General features: G+C 45.4%; 1 protein-coding gene across 4 annotated transcripts; it reads right to left on the bottom strand.

Moving 5' to 3' along the window:
* Nucleotides 1-4034: 4034 nt before the first annotated feature.
* LOC120828183 (choline transporter-like protein 2) lies at nt 4035-19329 on the bottom strand. 4 transcript variants are annotated; one of them, XM_078084521.1, is made up of 22 exons: nt 19144-19329; nt 13126-13174; nt 12974-13047; nt 12804-12888; nt 11775-11859; nt 11490-11603; nt 11348-11408; nt 11110-11233; nt 10917-11000; nt 10715-10827; nt 9461-9592; nt 9263-9362; nt 9039-9131; nt 8787-8871; nt 8234-8496; nt 8051-8145; nt 7826-7929; nt 7665-7738; nt 7479-7549; nt 7004-7092; nt 6788-6872; nt 4035-6323 (listed from the first exon to the last, which is right to left on the bottom strand). In XM_078084521.1, the coding sequence occupies exons 1-22, from the start codon at nt 19169-19171 to the stop codon at nt 6151-6153; spliced, it is 2181 nt and encodes a 726-aa protein (XP_077940647.1). In that variant the 5' UTR covers nt 19172-19329; the 3' UTR covers nt 4035-6150. The 4 variants fall into 4 exon arrangements, with proteins under 4 accessions (XP_077940647.1, XP_040047525.2, XP_077940646.1 ...); XM_040191591.2 differs by having other exon boundaries at nt 4035-4525; XM_078084520.1 differs by lacking the exon at nt 19144-19329 and adding an exon at nt 14417-14866.
* Nucleotides 19330-19680: the final 351 nt, after the last annotated feature.

Genomic DNA, 19680 nt, shown 5'->3' with positions numbered 1-19680 from the left:
ATCACCTCCACAGGTGTGTTGACACTAGATGTCTCTTTCATAGCTGAAGAGTCCATTCACAGAATGGAAAATCCTGCTTGTCGGTACATGTCCTGAACTGGTGAACTGAGCATGGTGAAACTTTCCTTCTTCAGTGGGTGAAGAAATCCTGCACGTTAAAGCTCAAACATACATGCTCTTGCAAAAAGAGAAACACATTGAGTTTTTAAATTGGCCCAGAGGACGTGTGACTGCTTTCCTAAAGTGGTTTTGTGTGAAGGCATCCGCTGAAAGTGTGAATGCTCCAAGAAAGTGAAAACAAGTTTGATCTATGAAAAACGGCTGCTCTTTCCTGAGCGGGGCAACGTCACGGCTCCCCACACGAATGCAACAAGGACATTGCCAACATTTTACTTGAAGGCTAATTCAATAGAACATAGATGTCCTCGGCTCGCCAGGGAACTGCTGGACCACTCGGCCACACGTGGGTCCACCGACACAAATGCGCCGACACAAATGACGTAAGTTCATTTTCATTTTCACCTGAAATCTTTAGTTTCCGTCATTCGGTCAGTAACAGTAGGCGTGAACGTGAACCGTCTGATGTCATTTGGAGTGGTTCATCCCCTCGAGTGCGTGTCTTTGTTGACAGTCAGCTCTGACACCACCGGCTAATATGTCATCTGAATAGAGACGTATCAAATAAATTCTGTTCAGTTCTATTGAAGGTCATTTCCCGAGGAGTTTTATATTGTGGTATTATGAAGCTTTTACAGCTTAGAGAAGAGACAATAGTCTTTTTTTCAGATCGGTGTCACGTTGTCAGCGGAGTTGAGGGAGAACCATTACAGATTGGCAAACGTCTCGGTGAGGCTTTCTTCAGCACTGCTAAGAGCTAAATGCAAACTGGATCAATGACAATCCCAACATGCACGGGTTTTGTTCACCGTATTCACAGCTCTTCGTTCAACACGTTAGCATGCTAACATTAGCCAATTACCAATAAAACACAAAGCATAACAAGGCCAGTTCACATTTACGGTGTGAAAGAGAGACGGATTAAATGAAGACTGGGAATCAGAGGGGAGGAAGAGCACAGCTCAGGTGTGGCTAATACGATGGAGGACACTAATTGGCTGCCAGGAAGTAAGACGGGGGTTTGGTCTACCCAGCACCACGGCGGGTCAGGAGGAACTTTTCACTGCCGGTTACACATAACTGTGGCTGATGGGTGTGCCATTAATTTCGCAGGTCTTTGGCCGCGATCCAAAGCTGAGCATTGCTATTCATGGCGGCTGACCCTCAGGGGAACATGAATCTACCAAATTGTATGGGATTTAATTGAATAGCTTCTGTTTTGATAAGTCAAAGCTGAAAAATATTATTAACATGAATGATGCATCCAACATGTGTTCTGTTTGACCTGTCAATAAATGTGGTGGGTGCCGTGGGGCTGCAGCACTGGACATTCTTGGGAGTCAGGTAGAGAGGGAGACCCATCGTTATGCTGCGCTTAGCGTCCTGTTTACCTGGCGTAAGACTTTTATACAATAGTTCAATGTAACAAAAATAAAAAAGCATCATGGTGACGCCTGCGGAATCTCAGGGGATCACCAAGGTCAGTTGTATTCATCCTTTGTGGACCATAAATCTCAACATTTGATTGTTGAGGTATTGTGATGGTTGACCACTCAACTCCCAAAGGCTTTGCTGCTGGCTTAGCTAAAGAAATATGCTCCACAGTATTCAAATCTGCAGGCATTTAACTGTATGACCCAATCCTAACCCGTGCATGCCGTCTACTACAAGCTGAAATGGTGGAACGAGCTCTCTGAAGACACCAGGACCGCAGAGAGTCTTCACATCTTCCACCGCAAACTAAAGACACACCTCTTCAGACTCTACCGCCACTAAAGACAAACTAATTCTAGCACTTAAATTGTACTTATAACGCCACTTATCTTTAGCAAATTGTAGATTGGCTTATTTGAGCAAATTGCACTTTCTTGTTTCTTGCTCTTCTAACTTTGTATCCCTATGGTTGAATGCACTTATTGTAAGTCACTTTGGATAAAAGTAATGTAATGTAGTGTAATGTAAACTTTGACGATTGGGCCAAATAGTGTATTATTTCTCTCACGTGAGAAAGTGTGGTCAATGAGGTCTCTCCACAGAGGAATACAACCTACAAAATGTGCAACAATTTGGAGACTTTAGTCTCTTTAGGAATTCAAAGACTTCAGTTGAGGACTGACGCACCGTGGTTACAGAAGTGGCGAGGAATGCAAACAGACTGTTTTTTTCATCAACACGGAGATAGAGACAAATGCCTTTTGAAACTCTGAGAGTTCATGAGACTCATGACAGTGGCTCGCCTTCAGGGCAAAACATGACCATGTGTTCTCCAATCCCGCGTTCATGCCAATGGGCAAAGCGCTTAACCCCCAACTACTCAACACGGACTGTGTGAATGTGATCAGGGCGTCGCTTTTATGAAAAGTGGTTAAATGTGACTCAGACCAAACCAACCTTGCTCTATCATAAAAATGCTGGAAATGTAAACACACCGAGGTATCACCAAAAGGCGGTTTCACACTATTATGCAGGACTCCCAGGGCCACAGTGGGCACATATCAAGTGCATAGCAGGCCACTATCAAGAACTCCGCCACGCCTGCTTAATGACTCAGACCCTCACACTGGAGACAAAGAAACCTTGTTAACAACTTGGCTCCTCTGACACAAAGCCACAGAGAAAACCACATCTTTGGTACTCGGCCGGCGAATAATGGCTCGGCCTGACTGCAAGCTGCAAGCCTTTACTGCGTCAATGGGAAGTTTGGGTGCGAAAGGTTAAAAAAGTGGCTGCTCAATGAACTTGACCTTGGGGGGGGGAGGGGGGGGACCTCTACTTTCTTTCCCATACACAAATAAAGTGAGTTCTACCACATGGAAAAATAATAGTAATTAAAATAATTTTTTTATTGTGTCAATAGAGTCAATAGTGGTTTTGGTAAATGCATCAATTCAGCGGCCTACTGTTGGGTTTTGGTACGTCGCAGAGGGTTGAACTGGTGCACGACACAAACGGCATATTACATGTCACTGTCATTACACATTTGGTGTCACCCATTCGGTAGTTTATAATCTCCAACTGACATGGCGTCAGTGAGCGCGCATAAACACATGGACTTCCTCTGCTGCTGTGAAGACGTTGCATAGGTTACACACTCCACCTCATGGGCTATAGCAGAACAGCAGCTTTACAGCTGCGTTACGCGTGTCATAGGTCACAGCTCGGGAATCATCGTAAGTGTCATTTTTATATCTCGAAAGGTGCCTTTTGCTTTGTTGTTGTTTTTTATTGGAAAGCACTTTGTACCTTTGCTTTGAGAGGCGCTGTACAAATAAAGTTGTGCTCACCCAAAGTGTGTACCTGTGTAAAAAAATGGAATGTGTTAAAAATAATTGTTTTAATAAAATAATCAGGCCGGTCACTTTTTGTTAAGACTAGTGCTGGGTAACGATTACAATGGGTGCTTTTTAACAGCGATATTCCCTTTAGCAGTTCAAATATTTATTGTAGATCTTCGCTTAAAAATGTAATAATATAAAACCAAAGCTATTTGCCACTGCCAGCGCATTCATGTTCATTCAATTACTTTGTAGAAGTAATTGTAAATAGCTCCACGTTATTTATCTTACTTACATGACGGCATTTTATTTCCGTCTTTACACAGCAGCTCGTTCACAACAGTTTAAGATTTCTTAATTCAGGTCAAAAAGTTTGAGCTCAATCCCTTTTGTGGTAGCCATATTATTCTCTTTTTCTGTGTGGAATATTTTGTAAAATCAATGAAAAGATGTTAAAAAAAAATATCACAGTCAAGATTCAGTGGAGTTATACTGACTTCCTGTCTGACTGTGCTCCAAAAAGAGGATCCTGTGGCAACGTGGAGAAGCCCATATGGAGGAATGAAATGAAAACCAAGCAGACAGAGTTTAGGGCTTTTGGTAGGAAAATGCATAATGTATTCTAAAAAGGAAGCGATACAATTACATAAAAAAAAAAAGTTTATTTCAAATTATCAGAAACAATTTAACTCCACAGTTCTCTCCTTAGGCTAACGGATAAAACGCAATAGTAGATTTAAATGACCACTATGCACGAGTGGCAGTGAAGTGGCTTTGGTAACATGGTTGGATATGTATTAAAATACAAAGATTACAGTTATAAAAGTGCAAAGATATATTGAATAACTTTAGCAGGTTGCATGAGCTAATCCTAATGTAACAAAATATTTCATAAAACATGCTAAAATTAAAGCAAATAAAAATACAATTAAATGTTTTCTTAAATTTACAACTACTATCAAAACGGAGATTTAGAGGCCCGCTGGTGACTGATGGCGGTCGCTTTGCGTCCGGCCTCACGGAGGAGAGGCTCTAGCTAGCCGGCTTGTTCTTCTTGTTCAGGACTTTGCGGAGGCTCTCGGGCATTAAGTAGGGCCTCTCCGCACTCCCATCGTTCCTTTCTAGATCCTCCACTGGAACCAAAATCAAGAGGAGGTTTAGTACCAGAGGTTGTTAGAGCCACAGAGACCAGCACAAGAAAAACATAATTACCAAATCCATGTTTGATTCTCATTTAAATGAGCACAAATCTTTGATTAATAGTTTAAGACAATCACCACGTGCGTTAATCCATTTAAAGAGTTTTAATTACTTAGTTGCCTTTGCCTCCGATGCCATTTAACAAACTTTACTGCCAAATACACAATCCTTTGTAAAGACGCACTGAATGAAAAGCTACATGTGCTGGAAAAACATACAACACGCGAGACGGCAAAGCAGCGAGCCTCGAGAAAATCACCAATATTCATTGCAACAGAAAAAGGGGTTGAACAGAATTGAAAGTGCATTGATGGTGCCGAACTTCATACCGATTATCACGTGGTTTCCAATTGGATACACTAAAACAATCAGATGACCTCTAAAAAAGGTACAAACAGACCTGTGTCAACCCTGTAAATCAGGCACATGAACGGCTTCAAGTTTCATTTCCCAAGGCAGGGAAAAATGAATGTACTTAGAAATATTAGGTGAAATGTCACCATTCATACAGTTGTTTACAACGTTTTACCACCCAACATACTGTTAATATTATATGCGTCATAATATCTTCCAGTTATCTTGATCTGAGCAGTTCAAGTTTCAGACAAACTCTACAGAAATTAGGCTTTATTGCCAGCATTGATACAAGCTGGTATTTTTAATTAGTTTTAACAATCGGAAGAGGACATCTTATTTGTTTTGTGAACATTCTATCTAGAATAAGGACTATGAATACTATAATAATGAAGAGTTAGCTTAGTTTCTGATGTAGCATCCAGGAAATACTACACTAATAGTAGTGTCACAAACAGCCTTTTTCTTGTTACTCAGTCAGATTTGGCGCTACAGATTGAGTCGATTTGTAGCGGGTAACTACTACAGGCTATACGCTAGTTAGCACAACATGCTAAACAGAGCTCAATCCCTTCCATAAACCGTTGATCTGACTGGGATTATAACCTCCATCAAGGAGTTTACATTTTGGGTTTGTTTTGATCAGTTTGTCAATTTACAGCAGGATTACAGGAAAAACCAATAACACTGATTTCCATGCAACTTGGTGGAATGGCCGAGGAAGACGCCATCAAATTACAGCGGAGCTAAGCGCTAAGCGATAAGTAGGTCAGCATTGTCAGAAGAACCCTTAGAGTTAATTTCTTAAGTTCAACACAAAAACACTTCTTTCCAAACTCCTGAAGCAACTTTTGCACCGTTTGTGTCGACTGTCAAGGTTGCTTAGCAAGGATTGGACGATCGAGGGAGGACTTTAGCAAAGGGTCAATTATGAAATCATCATGTTTTTCATGTTTCCTTGTGCGGAAACGAAAAGGTGAAAGAAAAAAAATGTACAACTCAACTGTGACGAAGGGAAACGCTGAATCTCAGTGTTAAAAAAGGCACGTTGTTGCGTCACTGCACTCCAATCTGACCCTGTGATGAGTGCGTTAAGTGTGAGGCCTTCTTACTACCCTGATCTGTTACTAGAAACAGCTACAAAAAGTGCTGCAGGGTGCAGGTTTGCGATGCCTGATGTGTATTCCCACAGCAATCGTCTTCTCTAAGCCGCCTCCTCCTCCTCCAGAGCCCGCTGCTTCAGGTCGCCGTCGTCCTGTAGGCGAGCTGAAGACGGAGACGGATCCTCGGCCGCCTTTTTCCACAGAATCTCGCGGAGGGTTGAAGACATGTAATAAGGCTTTGCAGCTGAACCGTCATTGCGCTCCAGGTCTTCACCTTATTGTGTGCGTGTGTATTTGTCCGTGTTAATGGATGGAACAGAAAATTAGTATTGAAATCAAGGTAAAAATAAGGTAAAAATGTTTAGCGGAGCCAGTAGGGAAGAGAAAGGGATGTTGAGGGAATTGCAGAGAGTGGAAAGAAAAAGGAGACAAAAAAGAGAAAGTCAAATAGCAAGCAAGCAACAGGCAAGTTAACAGAGGAACACCAAGCAGCCCAAACCTTCAGATTAATATACTGGTTATTTTTTCTGGTACACCGTATTCATGCATCGACAGCCCAACACCAAAAGCAGTGGGAGATTTGAAGAAGTGAGGAAAGTTTTCTGCTGGTAACCAACAAGTTTTCCATTTTATAAATCGGAGGCATTTTCTGTTTTCTCTTAATGTCGATGTCACTCACGTGGCGTCTGTGCCAACCTGGATAATCTAGAATAGAGACATTTAGGCACGGTTACTTACAGAAGCACAGGAAGAGGGTGTCCACGCACATGGCGTACACGCTGAAGAATCCGTGGGCAATGAGGTAGGAGCCAACGACTACAGTCTGGTGGGAACAAGAAGAGCCACAAGTCACACATGGATCGGGATCAAAAAGAAAGCAAGGGGAGCAGAATTACACGCCAATCCTGTTATGTTCACTACCGTGCCCCCTTGCAGGGAGGGCAGCCCACTCACCAGGATGGGTACCCAGTAGTAGTTGAGATGCGGGGCTGTATTCTCAAAGGCCTTCACTCTCCCGGAGAAGAAGAAGAAGGCAAAGATCCCTGTGGAAGAGAGGACCAGAAGAACCCATTGACCTCCACTGTATTTTGTCTATATTCAAGCCACAGTCTGTAAACAACACAAAGATCAACATTTGCATAATTTACATAACTGATGAAAGTCTATGGAAAATCCATTCAGACGCATTGTGTTTGTATTGTGCTTTTATTCTATTGAGATGTATAATAACACTTCTTATTTCCAATTAGCAAATGTAAATAAGCTCATTATGACAACATGCGTAATTTATGAGTTGTATTTTGCATTGACGTCTGTGGAAGCCCATTTCAGCCCCCCTTTGGTTGTGATGCATGCCCTTTTCTCTAAACTAAAATACTGCGTTTACCCAATGAATTATACAAGAATGAAGAAATAAAAACTGACTCACCCACAAGCCCAACAATGAGCAATTTGCCCAAAAACAAGAGGAAATCCGTCACTTTGTCCAAGACGGCCACCCTGAGGGAGGAAAGAGGATCGCTTACTTTCAAAAAGGGACACTTCCATTTAATGAAATCAAATGCTTCCAAACAAAACAAAAAAAAGACAACTCCCAAACCCCGTGGAAACTCACCTGATCATGTTCCTCATGAGGAGGAGGAAGGCATCTCTGGCAGAGGTGCAAAAGCTTTTGCCGTAGATCGCCACCTGGAGGCCGAGTGCACTCATTACACTCAGATAACACGTGTGAGGGTCTATATTGAAGGGACGAGTGCAGCGACCTCAACCACCCACCATGATGTAGGCGTTCCTGTTTAGGAACTTGATGATTTTCTCCAGACACCAGAAGCAGCACTTCAAGCAGCACAACAGGAACTTGGTGAACTTATTCTGGGCTCCTGCGAGTGGGACGGAGATTGAAAGGTTAAGTGATATTTTAAGAGATATTTTTGTGGATATATATTTTGTGGATTCAGGTCTGAACGCCATTCAACACGTGGACCTTGAGCAGCGCCAGACCTTTGAGCTTGTGGTCCAGATACTCCAGCAGAACCCTGATGATCTGAACGATTGAGAGGATGAGGGATCCGAACGCCAGAGTTCCCGTGTGATACCTTTAACAGGACACAAGGTAGCGTTATACTACAAACGCCAGGTGTGCGGTTGTGCTGAAATCTCCTCCACACACACACACACGCAAACCTGAGAGATCTCCCCAGGGAAGAAAAGACTGGGAAGGCAGGCATGTCGTCCGGCTTGACCGTGGCCCAGTAGTACGAGGCGAAGGCCCCGGCCAGGGTCATTTGTCCCAGGGCCGTGACGAAGTTGGCGCACCAGAAGAAGAGGAAGACGTTGTAGAACTGCAGGCCGATCAGGTATTTGTGGTAGGGGGTCTCTCCGCCGTAGAAGGCGAAAAGGCACTGAGAGTCGGGGCACTGCGCTTTTTCGATACTGGTGGAGTAGTTCTGGGAATAGATGCAGGTTATGGAGAGACCTCGTAGGCACACTGAGGAGCCATGAGATTTCTAATAAACGCGACAGAGAAACCCTTCACTCGATAAGAGAACAGGTCTGAGGCGATGCCAAGATAAAAAGGGAAAATCCAATGGGAAGAATAGTGGTTCAAAAAGGTCAATATGCAGATAACCTATCAACAGTTATGTTGAACAGCAGTACATTTAAAAAAAAATAAAGACAAGCTTTCTGCAGGATCAAACATAAATATGTAATCAGATTAAGAGGTGATAAAACTTACTGCTGGGTCGCAGGTTGTTCTCGAGTGGTCGCATGCGGTCTCATTAAAAACTTTGTAGATGGGTTCATTGGAGGTAGACAAGAAGCTGATTTGGTTCTATTAAGGACAACAACCGAAACAAATCAGGTGCAAACATACGGATCTGCCAGTTAACACAACTATACTTCTCTAGGCAACAACGTATCGTCCATATCGTTGCTAAACCCTCTGAGTCGCATACGTCGTATGCATCAAAGTTCAGGTTCAGGATACACGGCGGTAACGGCCCAGTAGGCGATGACCATGGCCAGGAGGACGAACGTGAACAGAGGGTAGAAAAGGGAACTCATCACATGAGCGACGGCTCTGTGAACACAACATCACATCCAATTGAACACAATGTACATATTTGTATAGTATGATTACCTCATCAGCTGCGTCTGGCTTTCATCAATGCGAGTTAATGAAGCTACATGTCCCATCCGGCCAGGTCTGACCTGCTGGCTTCTTTGATGAGAGCGATGGCGATGAGGATCCTCTTCCTGAGGAAGATGAGCAAGAGGATGATGATGACCTCCACGATGGCCAGGATGATCACTAGAAAAGGAGAGTAGAGGGAGGGGGGAAGAATTCAGGTGGTGTCTCTCTAATTTCCCGGCAATGAGTCAGGATCTCTGGACGAGTGGAGTACGCACTGAAGGCCAGCCAGGTCTGTCGGATCTGCAGGTAGACCGCAAAGTCCGTCTGGAAGCCCAGGTCCTGGAGGGTCACATTGGCGCCCGCCTCTCCCTTCAGGGCGGCGTACTCCATGTAGCAGTGGAAGATACCTGAGGAGCAAGCACACCATTTAGAAAAAAGAGACTGGAAGCAGCTTGCAACAAGGCACGCAATATAGAAATGGAATTTAAAAAATCAGGAGTAAGCCTGACGGACTGCACGGCGGGTTAAGAAGGGAAGTTTTCCCCTTCCACAACTTTTTGGCAGTTACCATGGTAACCTGCAGTAACCTGATGCCATTTCCTTTCACCAGTTCACAGCAACCGTTGCCCCAGTCAGCAGCAGCACACTTACTTCTGGTCTGGAACTCCTGATCCATTTCTCCAAACTGGGGGTGTGCAGATTGCGACATGGACTACAGAGACTGGACTACAGAGACTGTGGAGAAGTACTTCCCACCAGCCCACTTCAAAACATCCCAAAATCCAGACAGTGCAGTGTTAAAAAAAAACAACTCACAATAGCCAGGAAGAGGATTTCTCTTTAAGAGGATGAATCACTTTTTCGGATTTGAAAAACAACTTAAAACCACAGCGACTCTCTTCGCTTATTCACACTGCAATTTTCCTGGGAAATATATCTCAGACAGAAATGGGGGCCTCGCTCTTTATTCAACCACTGATGATGTTCCTTTTCCACTCACTAGACATGCGTTTCACTTTGAGATTTGAACCAATATTTTCCTACACTCCAACTGTGAGCTGGATCTGCGCGCGTTGTTTGTTCACAGTAGAAAAGGAGATTAGTCCCAGAGGGCGGGACACCAATTTATCAGCGTGCTGATAAGATACTAACCCATATTAACCCTAACCCACAATGCAATGCACAAAAAAGGAGGAAGAAGCTTGGTGTGATGCTGTAAAAGCTTAGAACTTCCGCGTGTTGACAGAACAATATTAGAAATATCAGGGGGGGCAATCTGCTGCCCCTTTTTTTAAAAAGTCGTAAAAAAGTAATGCATATTGTGGTTTTTAATACCAACAGCCAATAAAAGGACACTAGAGAGAAGTAACTGGTAAACAATAAGTACGCCGTATGGGATTGGGACACATTGGGTAACATAATTGCAGTCGAAGAGCTCGATGACTTGTTTCTAGTTTTAAAACCTAAAATGAACACCGCCCTCCCCAAACCCCCCCCCCCCCCTCCCCGACCGTAAGTAAGCACCTTACCGTATCCTACGACCAGTATCACCAGGACGATCATGATCCAAACCATGATCCCCGCCAGGAAGCGCAGCAGGACGATGAAGAGCAGGCTGGTGAGCATCGCGATGACCAGCCCTCTGTGAGGAGGCGACGGCGTCGCGTGAGAATCGATGAGAACGAGCACAGCGGATCAAAGGAGACGCAGCAACGTGGGCGGCTGACTTACATCAGGATCCAGTACCAGGACTGCGTGTAGTCCTCGAAGATTTTCATGACCACCTGGCGAGCCTCGATGACCAAGGTGGCGTTCCTGCGGAGGGATTCCGGGGTGTTTAATTCCCGTCGAGCGCTACAGAGTTCCTCGTAGAGGGTCTGGGAAAAATAAACGCGGCGTGTCCGGTCAAGAGCGACGCACTCACTTGACTCCGTCCATCAGGTCCTTGGCGTCTCTCATGTTTCCGCTGCCGTCGTCGAAGTGAGAGTTGTTTCCCACGGTTACCACCCCTCCTTTCAGGCCCAACGCTGGGAAACACCGGCGGGTGACTGAAGAAAAAGTCGAAGTGGGAAACGAGGCCGGTTGATTTCATTTACCGGAGAAGAAAAAAACAATCAAAAACAAATATTCCTCCCAATACATTTTTTTGGGATCCAACTCACATGGTCTGCTGGGGGTCAGCATGGCGGGACAGAGCCCCAAGCTGAGGATTTGCGGAATACCCTGAAACACAGCAAGCCGACATGAAGGCCAGTGGAACGTAAAGAAAGGAGGCACCGAACAACGGCGCGGCTTTAAGCTCACCATCGTGTTCGTCACGCCTTCCTTGCAGAAGGTCTTGTAGTAGGCAAAGTCATTATTGTTGGTGTAGGCTTTCACCAACGTCATGAACTTTTCGGGGCACTTCTCCACACACATCTGAAAAAGAAAAGAAAAAAAGACCAGGGGGACGCAGCGTTTACTTACAGTACAGTTCGGATGCTGGACTCAAAACTGCGTGGAGGTGAAGAGGAGTAAACAGCAGCAGTGGGAATGGAATCCGTACTACACCCTAATAAGGTTTCCCAAAAAGGACACAGGAGTTCACACCTGCGTGGTGGGACACTGGAACTCCAGCAGCACCATGGGGCTGGCACACTTCATGATGTTGAAGTAGAACAGAAGTGGCTTGTTGCTGTTAACACACATACACAAAAGAAATGGTAAGAGGAAGAAACCGCTGACAGGGGAAAAGTGCAGGAGTCTGTAGATTTCAACGACCAACACTTTATTTCCGTTTTTGGAGTTACAGACCAACATTCTCATTGTCTGCAACGTTTCTCTTTATGAGGAATGTGCACCCATAGACATACGCATAGAATGGTTTCATAGTTGTCTATGTGGGGAGGAAAAGAACATTTAACATTAAGAATATCTTTTTGAGAGTTTGCGATCTCGCCAATGAGACTTTTGAGATGAGATGTTCCAGATCGGTGCCGTGTATCCACACGCGTCTTGTCGGATAGTGATCCGATTTGCTTTAGTGGTGAAAAGAGACCGTTCAGCCAGCCAGGACACTTCGGTTCACGGTCCGGCTCATCGCATCCCGAGGAGAGCGAGATCTGACCTTGCAGTGAAAAAAGGCCGATGCGTCCTACGGTGATCGGTGTGAAGCGGTCGCCACAGAGGGGACGATTTAGGGCAAGTAAGTGCTCTTTAGAAGAGATTTCTAAACCGGGCCCTTTAAGCCGCACAGCGAGGGACATGAAGAAAGTATATTTAGTTGATAGATAGATGGGTGAAGGAAAACTGCTGAGTGGCTTGGATTTGACCGGTTAGGATCATACGTGGATATAAAAACCAGAACCGTAAATAAATAATAATTTCGAGAGAATACAGCTTTTGTTGCCTGTATTTCAAAAGAAAAATGTATTAAACCATTTTGACAGGTTAACATACCTGAAAACATTCTGCACAGCGGACTGAAATCATAATAATACGTTCTGTATTTATTCAGGAATCTCCCCTCTCAATGTTTGAAGCAACCAACTGTATCCGGATTATTTCTGAGCTAAAGCTCCACAATAATGTTTGCCATTCAGCACTTCCTTGGGAATTACTACGAGCAGATCAACTCACGCCAGGGGGGTCCCCGCCTGCCCGCAGAACTGGCCTCGACTGTCGGTGGGGTAGATCACCTTCCTGGGGTCGCCCTGGGACCAGGCTGGGAGCACAGCAGCGCAGGTTACAAACTCGCTTTGCGTTAGAAAACCTTGGGATTCGGGCCTATTTTAGAGGTTTTCTCTTACCCAGTATTCCCACTGCGATGTAGCCCAGTATGGCGATAACGAAGAGGATGCAGCACACGATGTCCGTGCAGCCCCTGGAGAGGACAGAGCAAAGAGTGAGGGGCCGAACAGAAGCTCTGCGTGGATGACAGGAGGTCCGGAGCCTCGCTCACCGGTTCTGGATCGGGCCCTTGAAGTTGGCGTCGTACTTCCTCGGCTCTCCTGCACAGAACAACAGAAGAAGTGGGTGGGTCACGGGGTACTGGGGCAATGGCCCAGTGAGCTCTGTACAACCATGTGTGCAACATTAGATGGCAAAATGAAAAAAGGCTAAGAAACAGTATCCCCCCCCCCCATCCCCCCCCTTTGCCTCCCATTCTTCTGTCAGAGGACGTTCCCCTGCGGGCAGACACGCCTGGCAACGCAACAGATTCCTTTCCGGTGACTAAGCGGAGGCTACAGTCTGCACGGCCGATTGACAGCGACTAAATCAGAGATCTGACAAGATTCAGGTCCAAAGCCAAGGAATGCTGAATCATGCTAACTTTATTTCATTCACAGCAACTCCGTCCAAGGAAACGGCAAAGCAGAAACACACTCGACAGTCCCGTCTGCATTCATTTAGGTAGAAGCATTGATGCAATATTTGTACTATTATTAGGTATCATTGGTATCATTTTGGCATACTTTTAATCGTACATCTATGATGTCAAACTGATGCTCTCTTGCTTCTGATAACTGTTTTCAAAGAATCAGGAAGCTTCTGACTGTTTTTTTAGGAAATTAAACCCCCTCAAAGCACCTCCAGCTAACCCACCCTACCACAGTCCACAGGTCTGTGTACATCTAGAGTCCTTAAAGAGCAGTATGCAGATTGATTATGCATGTGAACCAGAGGATAATGCTGCAGCCAGCATTAATAGGACGAGCTTAGATGGAGGACGGCTCCTGTGTTTCAGAAACATGGTGCCAAGCCGCTGTCAGTTTTTATTTTACCTTTTCAAACTTAAGCTCGACCCGTTTTAATATCGTAGGGGGAGGCGAGCATTGAGACTCGACGAAAGAACGACTCATCCGTGTAACCGTTACAGTGCAGCTGTGGGAGCGAGTGAATGAATCGTGGATTCGTCAGGAGTAAAGCCGCCTCGCTGGAATGATTATCCCGACGGCGCAGTAACATTTGTGCAAAGAGATCAAAGAGCCTCCAGCTCTCACACACCTGTATAACCAGCAGAGCTGCTGACGCGCTCTTCTCCACCCACACACACACACACACACATTCCTTCCCACACTGCGTGTTCACTGATACTGACACACTTTCTCAACACAATCCAGACACGTTGTAAAGTCTGTGAGCAGGACACAGCGGAGGGTTGACCGAGGATCCTCTGTTCATTCGTCGTACAGAATTAAAAGAAAGATGTTGAGAATCAACAGGAAACTAAAAGCACAAAGAGCAGTTACCATTCTTTCCGTAAAACTGGTCTTCTCCTCCATCAGGCATGTTGAGATTCCCTCTCTGGGTCAAGTGTTGAAATGTACAGAGAGGCTCTCAAACGTTCTCCACAGCTCCTGTGTCTGGTTCACCCGCTGCTCGCTGTCTGCCCGCTACAAAAGAAGCCAGATCTCTGGGAGAGCTCAGCTAGTGTGGAGGCATCAAACCAGTCGGACCAGTCCCAGTGAACGGCTGTGAGCAGGCAGCCACACTTCAGCCTGAAACAAATGCACCACCTGTGCATCTGCCTTTATCTCCTCCCACTTCCCCAAATAAAGAAAAGGACTGTTTTTCCACTCAAACGTTCTGTTGTGCCGGTACGCAAACGAAACAGGCACATTTACTATTCAACAGGAAGTGAGTTGGGGAGAGAGAGAGAGGGAGTAGATGAGAAAGCGAGGGTGGAGACTGTGGGGAGTACTTAGATGTTATCAGAAACATGTGTTTGGAGTAAACAAGGACAAACTCCGCCTGCAACATGGCCCCATGTGGGGATTGGTGTAGCTATATAGGAGGCATGATTAAATGCAGGATATTGTATGTATTTTATTGTCTGTTTGTACAGATGTATTGAGGACATTAGTCCAAAAGATAACAGTAACGTTATTTTATTTTCATAGTTTCCATGTGGTGGAGCTGAAACAAAATAGAATAAGTGGTTTCTTCCATCTTGTGGGGACATGGCAGTATTACACCGGGGCCAAATAAGTTTAAACACCAACGTGTTTGTAAGTTTCAGAAACTTTGGATCCCTCTCTGATCTGCACGCCGCAGCACAAGGGGATCCGAGTTTGTTGGATGAATTCAGAATTTTAACAAAGACTCCACAGAAGGACATAATGCTGCAAAATGTTTTTAACAGATGCGGGAAGTTCTGGCGTCATGTTGCTGCGAATGGGAATTCCCAACAGGAGCTCTGGCCTCTGTTCCAATTTCCATAGCCCCCAAAAAAACTTCTTTCAACAAGTGAATCTGAAACAGACGCCCGATAGTTTCTTGGGAATTTGAAACTTTGGAAGGCGATACAAGACACAACAACCGCTCTTCCTTCCAGCTATTGTCCTTCCACTGGTGAATTGTGCCGCGGCCTTTAGGTCGATGTGCAGTTAATCGTGACCCTTCAGGCTGGACGGGCTCACAGATAGTTGGCACAGCGCAGTGAGTGACGCATGGGGAAGTTGTTTTATAGACAGGTTTGAATTCATTATGGGTCATCTTATTTCTTTAGTGGCAGTGAGAAAATATTTGTAATTATTGAACGCTCCCCAGGGGATCTAATCCAATTCAAATGAATCCCCACTGTGCAACCAGACAAACCCTAAAACAAATACAAACTAATTTGTTACAAGAGCTCTGATTAGTCTTTTTGTCATCTTCCTGTTGTGCTCTTTGTTGAGTTCAGCATCGATGTCTCTCGTCATCAGGGAGAACTGCTTTCACAGAAACATCAAAACTGAAACCAAACTTGATGCCCTGCATTGTTTCTTCCTCGGGACAGGAATTTGTTTTGATTTATGTGTCATGTGTTTCCCCAGCTTTACTTTGTTTGGCCCCGCTCTTATCGTCCTGAATCACACAAGAAACTTACTTGCGCTCATTGGAAGTCGCTTTGGATAAAAGCGTCGGCTAAATGATACGTAATGTAATGTAATGTACAAGAAATCCGGGAAGCCTTTCCCATGGAAGACATTTTGACGGTGGCCCCAAGGGAGGGGCCAGACTAACAGCCATTCAAGCGTAGATGTACTTGTGTGGCGCTTCTCTAGTCTTCCAATCACTCAAAGGGCTTTAAAACTTCATGTCATCATTCACACCCATTCATACACTGATGACAGCAGCTACCTTAATACACAGTGACACCTGCCCATCAATACCCAGCATTCACACACTGTAGTCACAGCTACAGGAGCATTAAGTCTCTTGCCCACCGGACACATAGACATGCGGGTTAGCCGGGCGAGGGTGGGACCAAACCGCCAATCTTCTCACCCACACTCCACGTGAATTTTAGCTTCATGAGTCAGCCAGAAAGAGTTGAAGCACCTCGCCCGGAACAGGCGACATTTGTGCTCATCACAAACTGTCAAGGGCGTGAAGCATTTAGGACTGGCGGTAACAGTACAATCACTTCTCTTTTTGGGATTTCTGAGAACTAAAAGAAACAGAAGTAATATGCAAATAACTGGAGGTAAATTTGTTTAATTTCACTTCATCGCAAAGGGTTGTCATTTCAAAGCCCGACCACACAGAAGGAAGACTCCTCAAGGTTACTGCTGCTGCCCTCCGTGCCCGTCTCCCACATCGCTCTAATTACAGAGTAGAGGCAAAGCCATAGTTTCACACACACACACACACACACACACACACTCACATCTTTTTTACACCCACGGTTAAAACGTTGGCACGTCGGCACATCAGTCTCCTTACAATTAGGAGCCAAGCTAAAAAAAGTTCCCGTGTTTGCAGAAAAGGGGGCGTGACAGTTGGTGCTGCCATGCAAACCTGTGACATGAGTAGCCTCTGTCCCTGTTTCTACCAAACTCAACGCGATGTGGCCAATTATATTTGTAAACTATGACATCTGCGCAAAAACATATGCTTTTCCTGCTTGTCCGGGCCTGTCACGCGCTCGTCCCGTCTTCATGCGCGTTCTGCTTATAGGCAAGGGGGAATTTCACGATTGCCCACAGAAGGCGGGTCTAAGAAGCATTTTAGCCAATTGCTGATTAAATAAAAAAAATGTGTGACGTACAATTAAGCCAATCGACATCCTTAAATAGACTCAGCCTCGGGCAACATTAACTGCAGTAATGATGCCTTAATTGTTTTGCGTTAAATCAACCTAGGATGCTTGCGGAAGCTGATTTGATTGTCCTACCTAGAACATTCTCCCCCAGCTACCACTCAACCCGCCGTATATTTTCCTCAGACACAGATGACATTTAGCCTGCATATGAATTACACAGGAGCTCCCCTACTTTCAGACACAAGTGGCAAACAGGAAGCCATTTTATCGAGTGCACGTACCCTCCGACACTTGATTCCTCAGATACAAATAAAGCACTGTCCTGACTACAGAAAGGACACTTCAATGGACATGAGAGCTGGTAAAATGTGTTGCTGAACAATGAACAAAGCCAGCAGCATCAGCCGAGATCAAACTAACTGAGGGGTGAGGTCAGCCCACTGAGGTGGTCTCAATTTGAAATCCTAACCACTCTGCTCTTGTATCTCCTCCTCTCCACCAAACTCCTTCTCCCGGCCCTTAATGACCAGTCTCGCAGTGCCCAGAACACGCCTTTGGCCTTTCAGGCAGAGCCTCGTGATCCGGATGCACAAGCTGTGACGAGGATGACGAAGAGTGTTGAAGTGGAAGCGGGCCTATACAGCGATGGAGGAGATAATTCTGTTTGAAGGGTACAGGAACTGAAATGAAAAGTGAATCAGGACTAAATCTCCAACACACAAGCTCTAACAAACCGCTCCAACGGGAAAGAGAGACCAGAGGAGCTCATGCCTCTTGTTTCAAAACCGTGCTAAATATGGCTCATAATTACTAATCTGCCTCATGGGCCTGTCATTGAGGTTGCTTTTTTCGTCTCGGCCCTGAAATTACTCCAACATGTGAAACGAGCGGGGCGTGCCGAATGCTCCGGAGGTTTAGGTTAGAGTCCCCGTGTCCCTCTTTTTTAGAACTTTCCCCTCTATAGCCTCCAGACGCACTGATAAATATTAATGCGCGTTGCACTGAAGGTTTCTGGAGGCTGCGGCCTCAAGCCTCGGGCCGCTCCCTCGGAGGGTTTGCAGCAGAGTTACGAGCGTCTTCTCCGTCAGGTCCAAACGCAACCGTGGCGTCTCTCCTCCGTCCGCATCCCTGATTGGGTGGGGTTGTGCCTCGTGGGCAGGGGTTGGCAATGTGAGTCCATGAGCCCCGGTGTGGCGGGCAGAGCGGAGAAGAAGGAGGGAAAAGAAGTTAAAGCCACATCGTGAAGGCCGTGAACGGACAGAAGAGGGGCCTCCTGTTGTCGCCATCCCGACTTGTTATAGCATCCATGCTCAACGTGAATCGCCACATCTGTTATTGTTCCATTCAGTTACACAAAGCAACAACAATACTAGAGCAGCCTTTTACAGTGCGTCCCTACGTGGAGCACAATTATAAGAGATATTTATTATAAGAGGTTTAACGGGGGTTACTGTGTTTTGAACCACAGCGATGTGCTCCGATTAGCAGAGGATTCCAACATGGCACTGACAGACCTCCACCACATGCCTCACACCTCATGAGCTCTATGCAGCCCAGGCTGAGGAATGTGGCAGCAGAGGAACCGCAGAGGAACCGGGACCTCCGCTCGATCCCTGCACACACTACCGGGGGAGTCTTTTCAAAACAACACGCATGCATTATGCATTGTAGAAAACACATGTGTGTACATTCAAAAGTAAGGCAACGTGCGAGTTGGCAAGCAGGTTTGAAGAAGTTCAAGCGGGACGTTATTAGCAGCCAAGTGCAGCACGAAAGCACGTCCTGCACTTAAATACCGGAGAGTACTTGCGGTGCCACAGACAGAAGCGCCGCTATCGCCACACGCCAGAAATAAAGCCAGTAACATTCTTCAGGCTCGTTGGATGACGTCCAACTCGCCGAGCGAAACACTGAATCAAAGCATGCCTTGGTTGGACTATAAATAGTTACCATATTTATGTTTCTCCTCCAGTTCCATGATAACGGAATGTTATTTTTATTGTTAAAGTGTCACTAACTACAGCATATTTCCAGTCCAGAGGACACCTGGCGGCGCCTTTTGACACTTTGAGCACTCCGGTAGAAATCCGCTCCGAAATCTTCACCGTCCTGCTAACATTTAAAGAGGGATTCCTCAAGAGAGGAGAGCAGGCCAATGGCAACGCAGCACGCTGTGATTGACAAGGAAGCTCCGCCAATCGTTGCGTGAAGGCGGGCGTTTACGTTCCTGGACTAATGTAGGCGTAACTACCCAATGAGCTGCTATAAACGTCTAACACGCACCATAACCAAACAATGAGAAATATTCTATTCTATATAATATAGCGAGGTCTGTACAGTAGCAGTTTTATGGGGAAAATGTATCTACAATAGCCAAAAGTGCATTGGTATAGCATTACTTATATTTCAAGACAACATTAATTATAAAAGCAATCTATTCATTCATAATTCAGCCTTCATGCCTAACGTTGCCTGGTATGACTGTGC

The sequence above is a fragment of the Gasterosteus aculeatus genome, chromosome 11 (genome assembly GCF_964276395.1).
Source record: "Gasterosteus aculeatus chromosome 11, fGasAcu3.hap1.1, whole genome shotgun sequence".
NCBI classification, from domain to species: Eukaryota; Metazoa; Chordata; class Actinopteri; order Perciformes; family Gasterosteidae; genus Gasterosteus; species Gasterosteus aculeatus.
This window is presented reverse-complemented; position numbering and strand designations above follow the sequence as displayed.

What these genes read in the sequence shown, in the direction of transcription:
- LOC120828183 (XM_078084520.1), bottom strand. Translation starts at nt 14,456, where the DNA reads ATGCCTGATGGAGGAGAAGACCAGTTTTACGGAAAGAATG. An exon ending in AAGGCGTGACGAACACGATG is followed by an intron (nt 11,409 to 11,489) that starts GTGAGCTTAAAG and finishes GCTGTGTTTCAG; the next exon opens with GGTATTCCGCAAATCCTCAG. An exon ending in GCTGACCCCCAGCAGACCAT is followed by an intron (nt 11,234 to 11,347) that starts GTGAGTTGGATC and finishes CTTTTTCTTCAG; the next exon opens with TCACCCGCCGGTGTTTCCCA.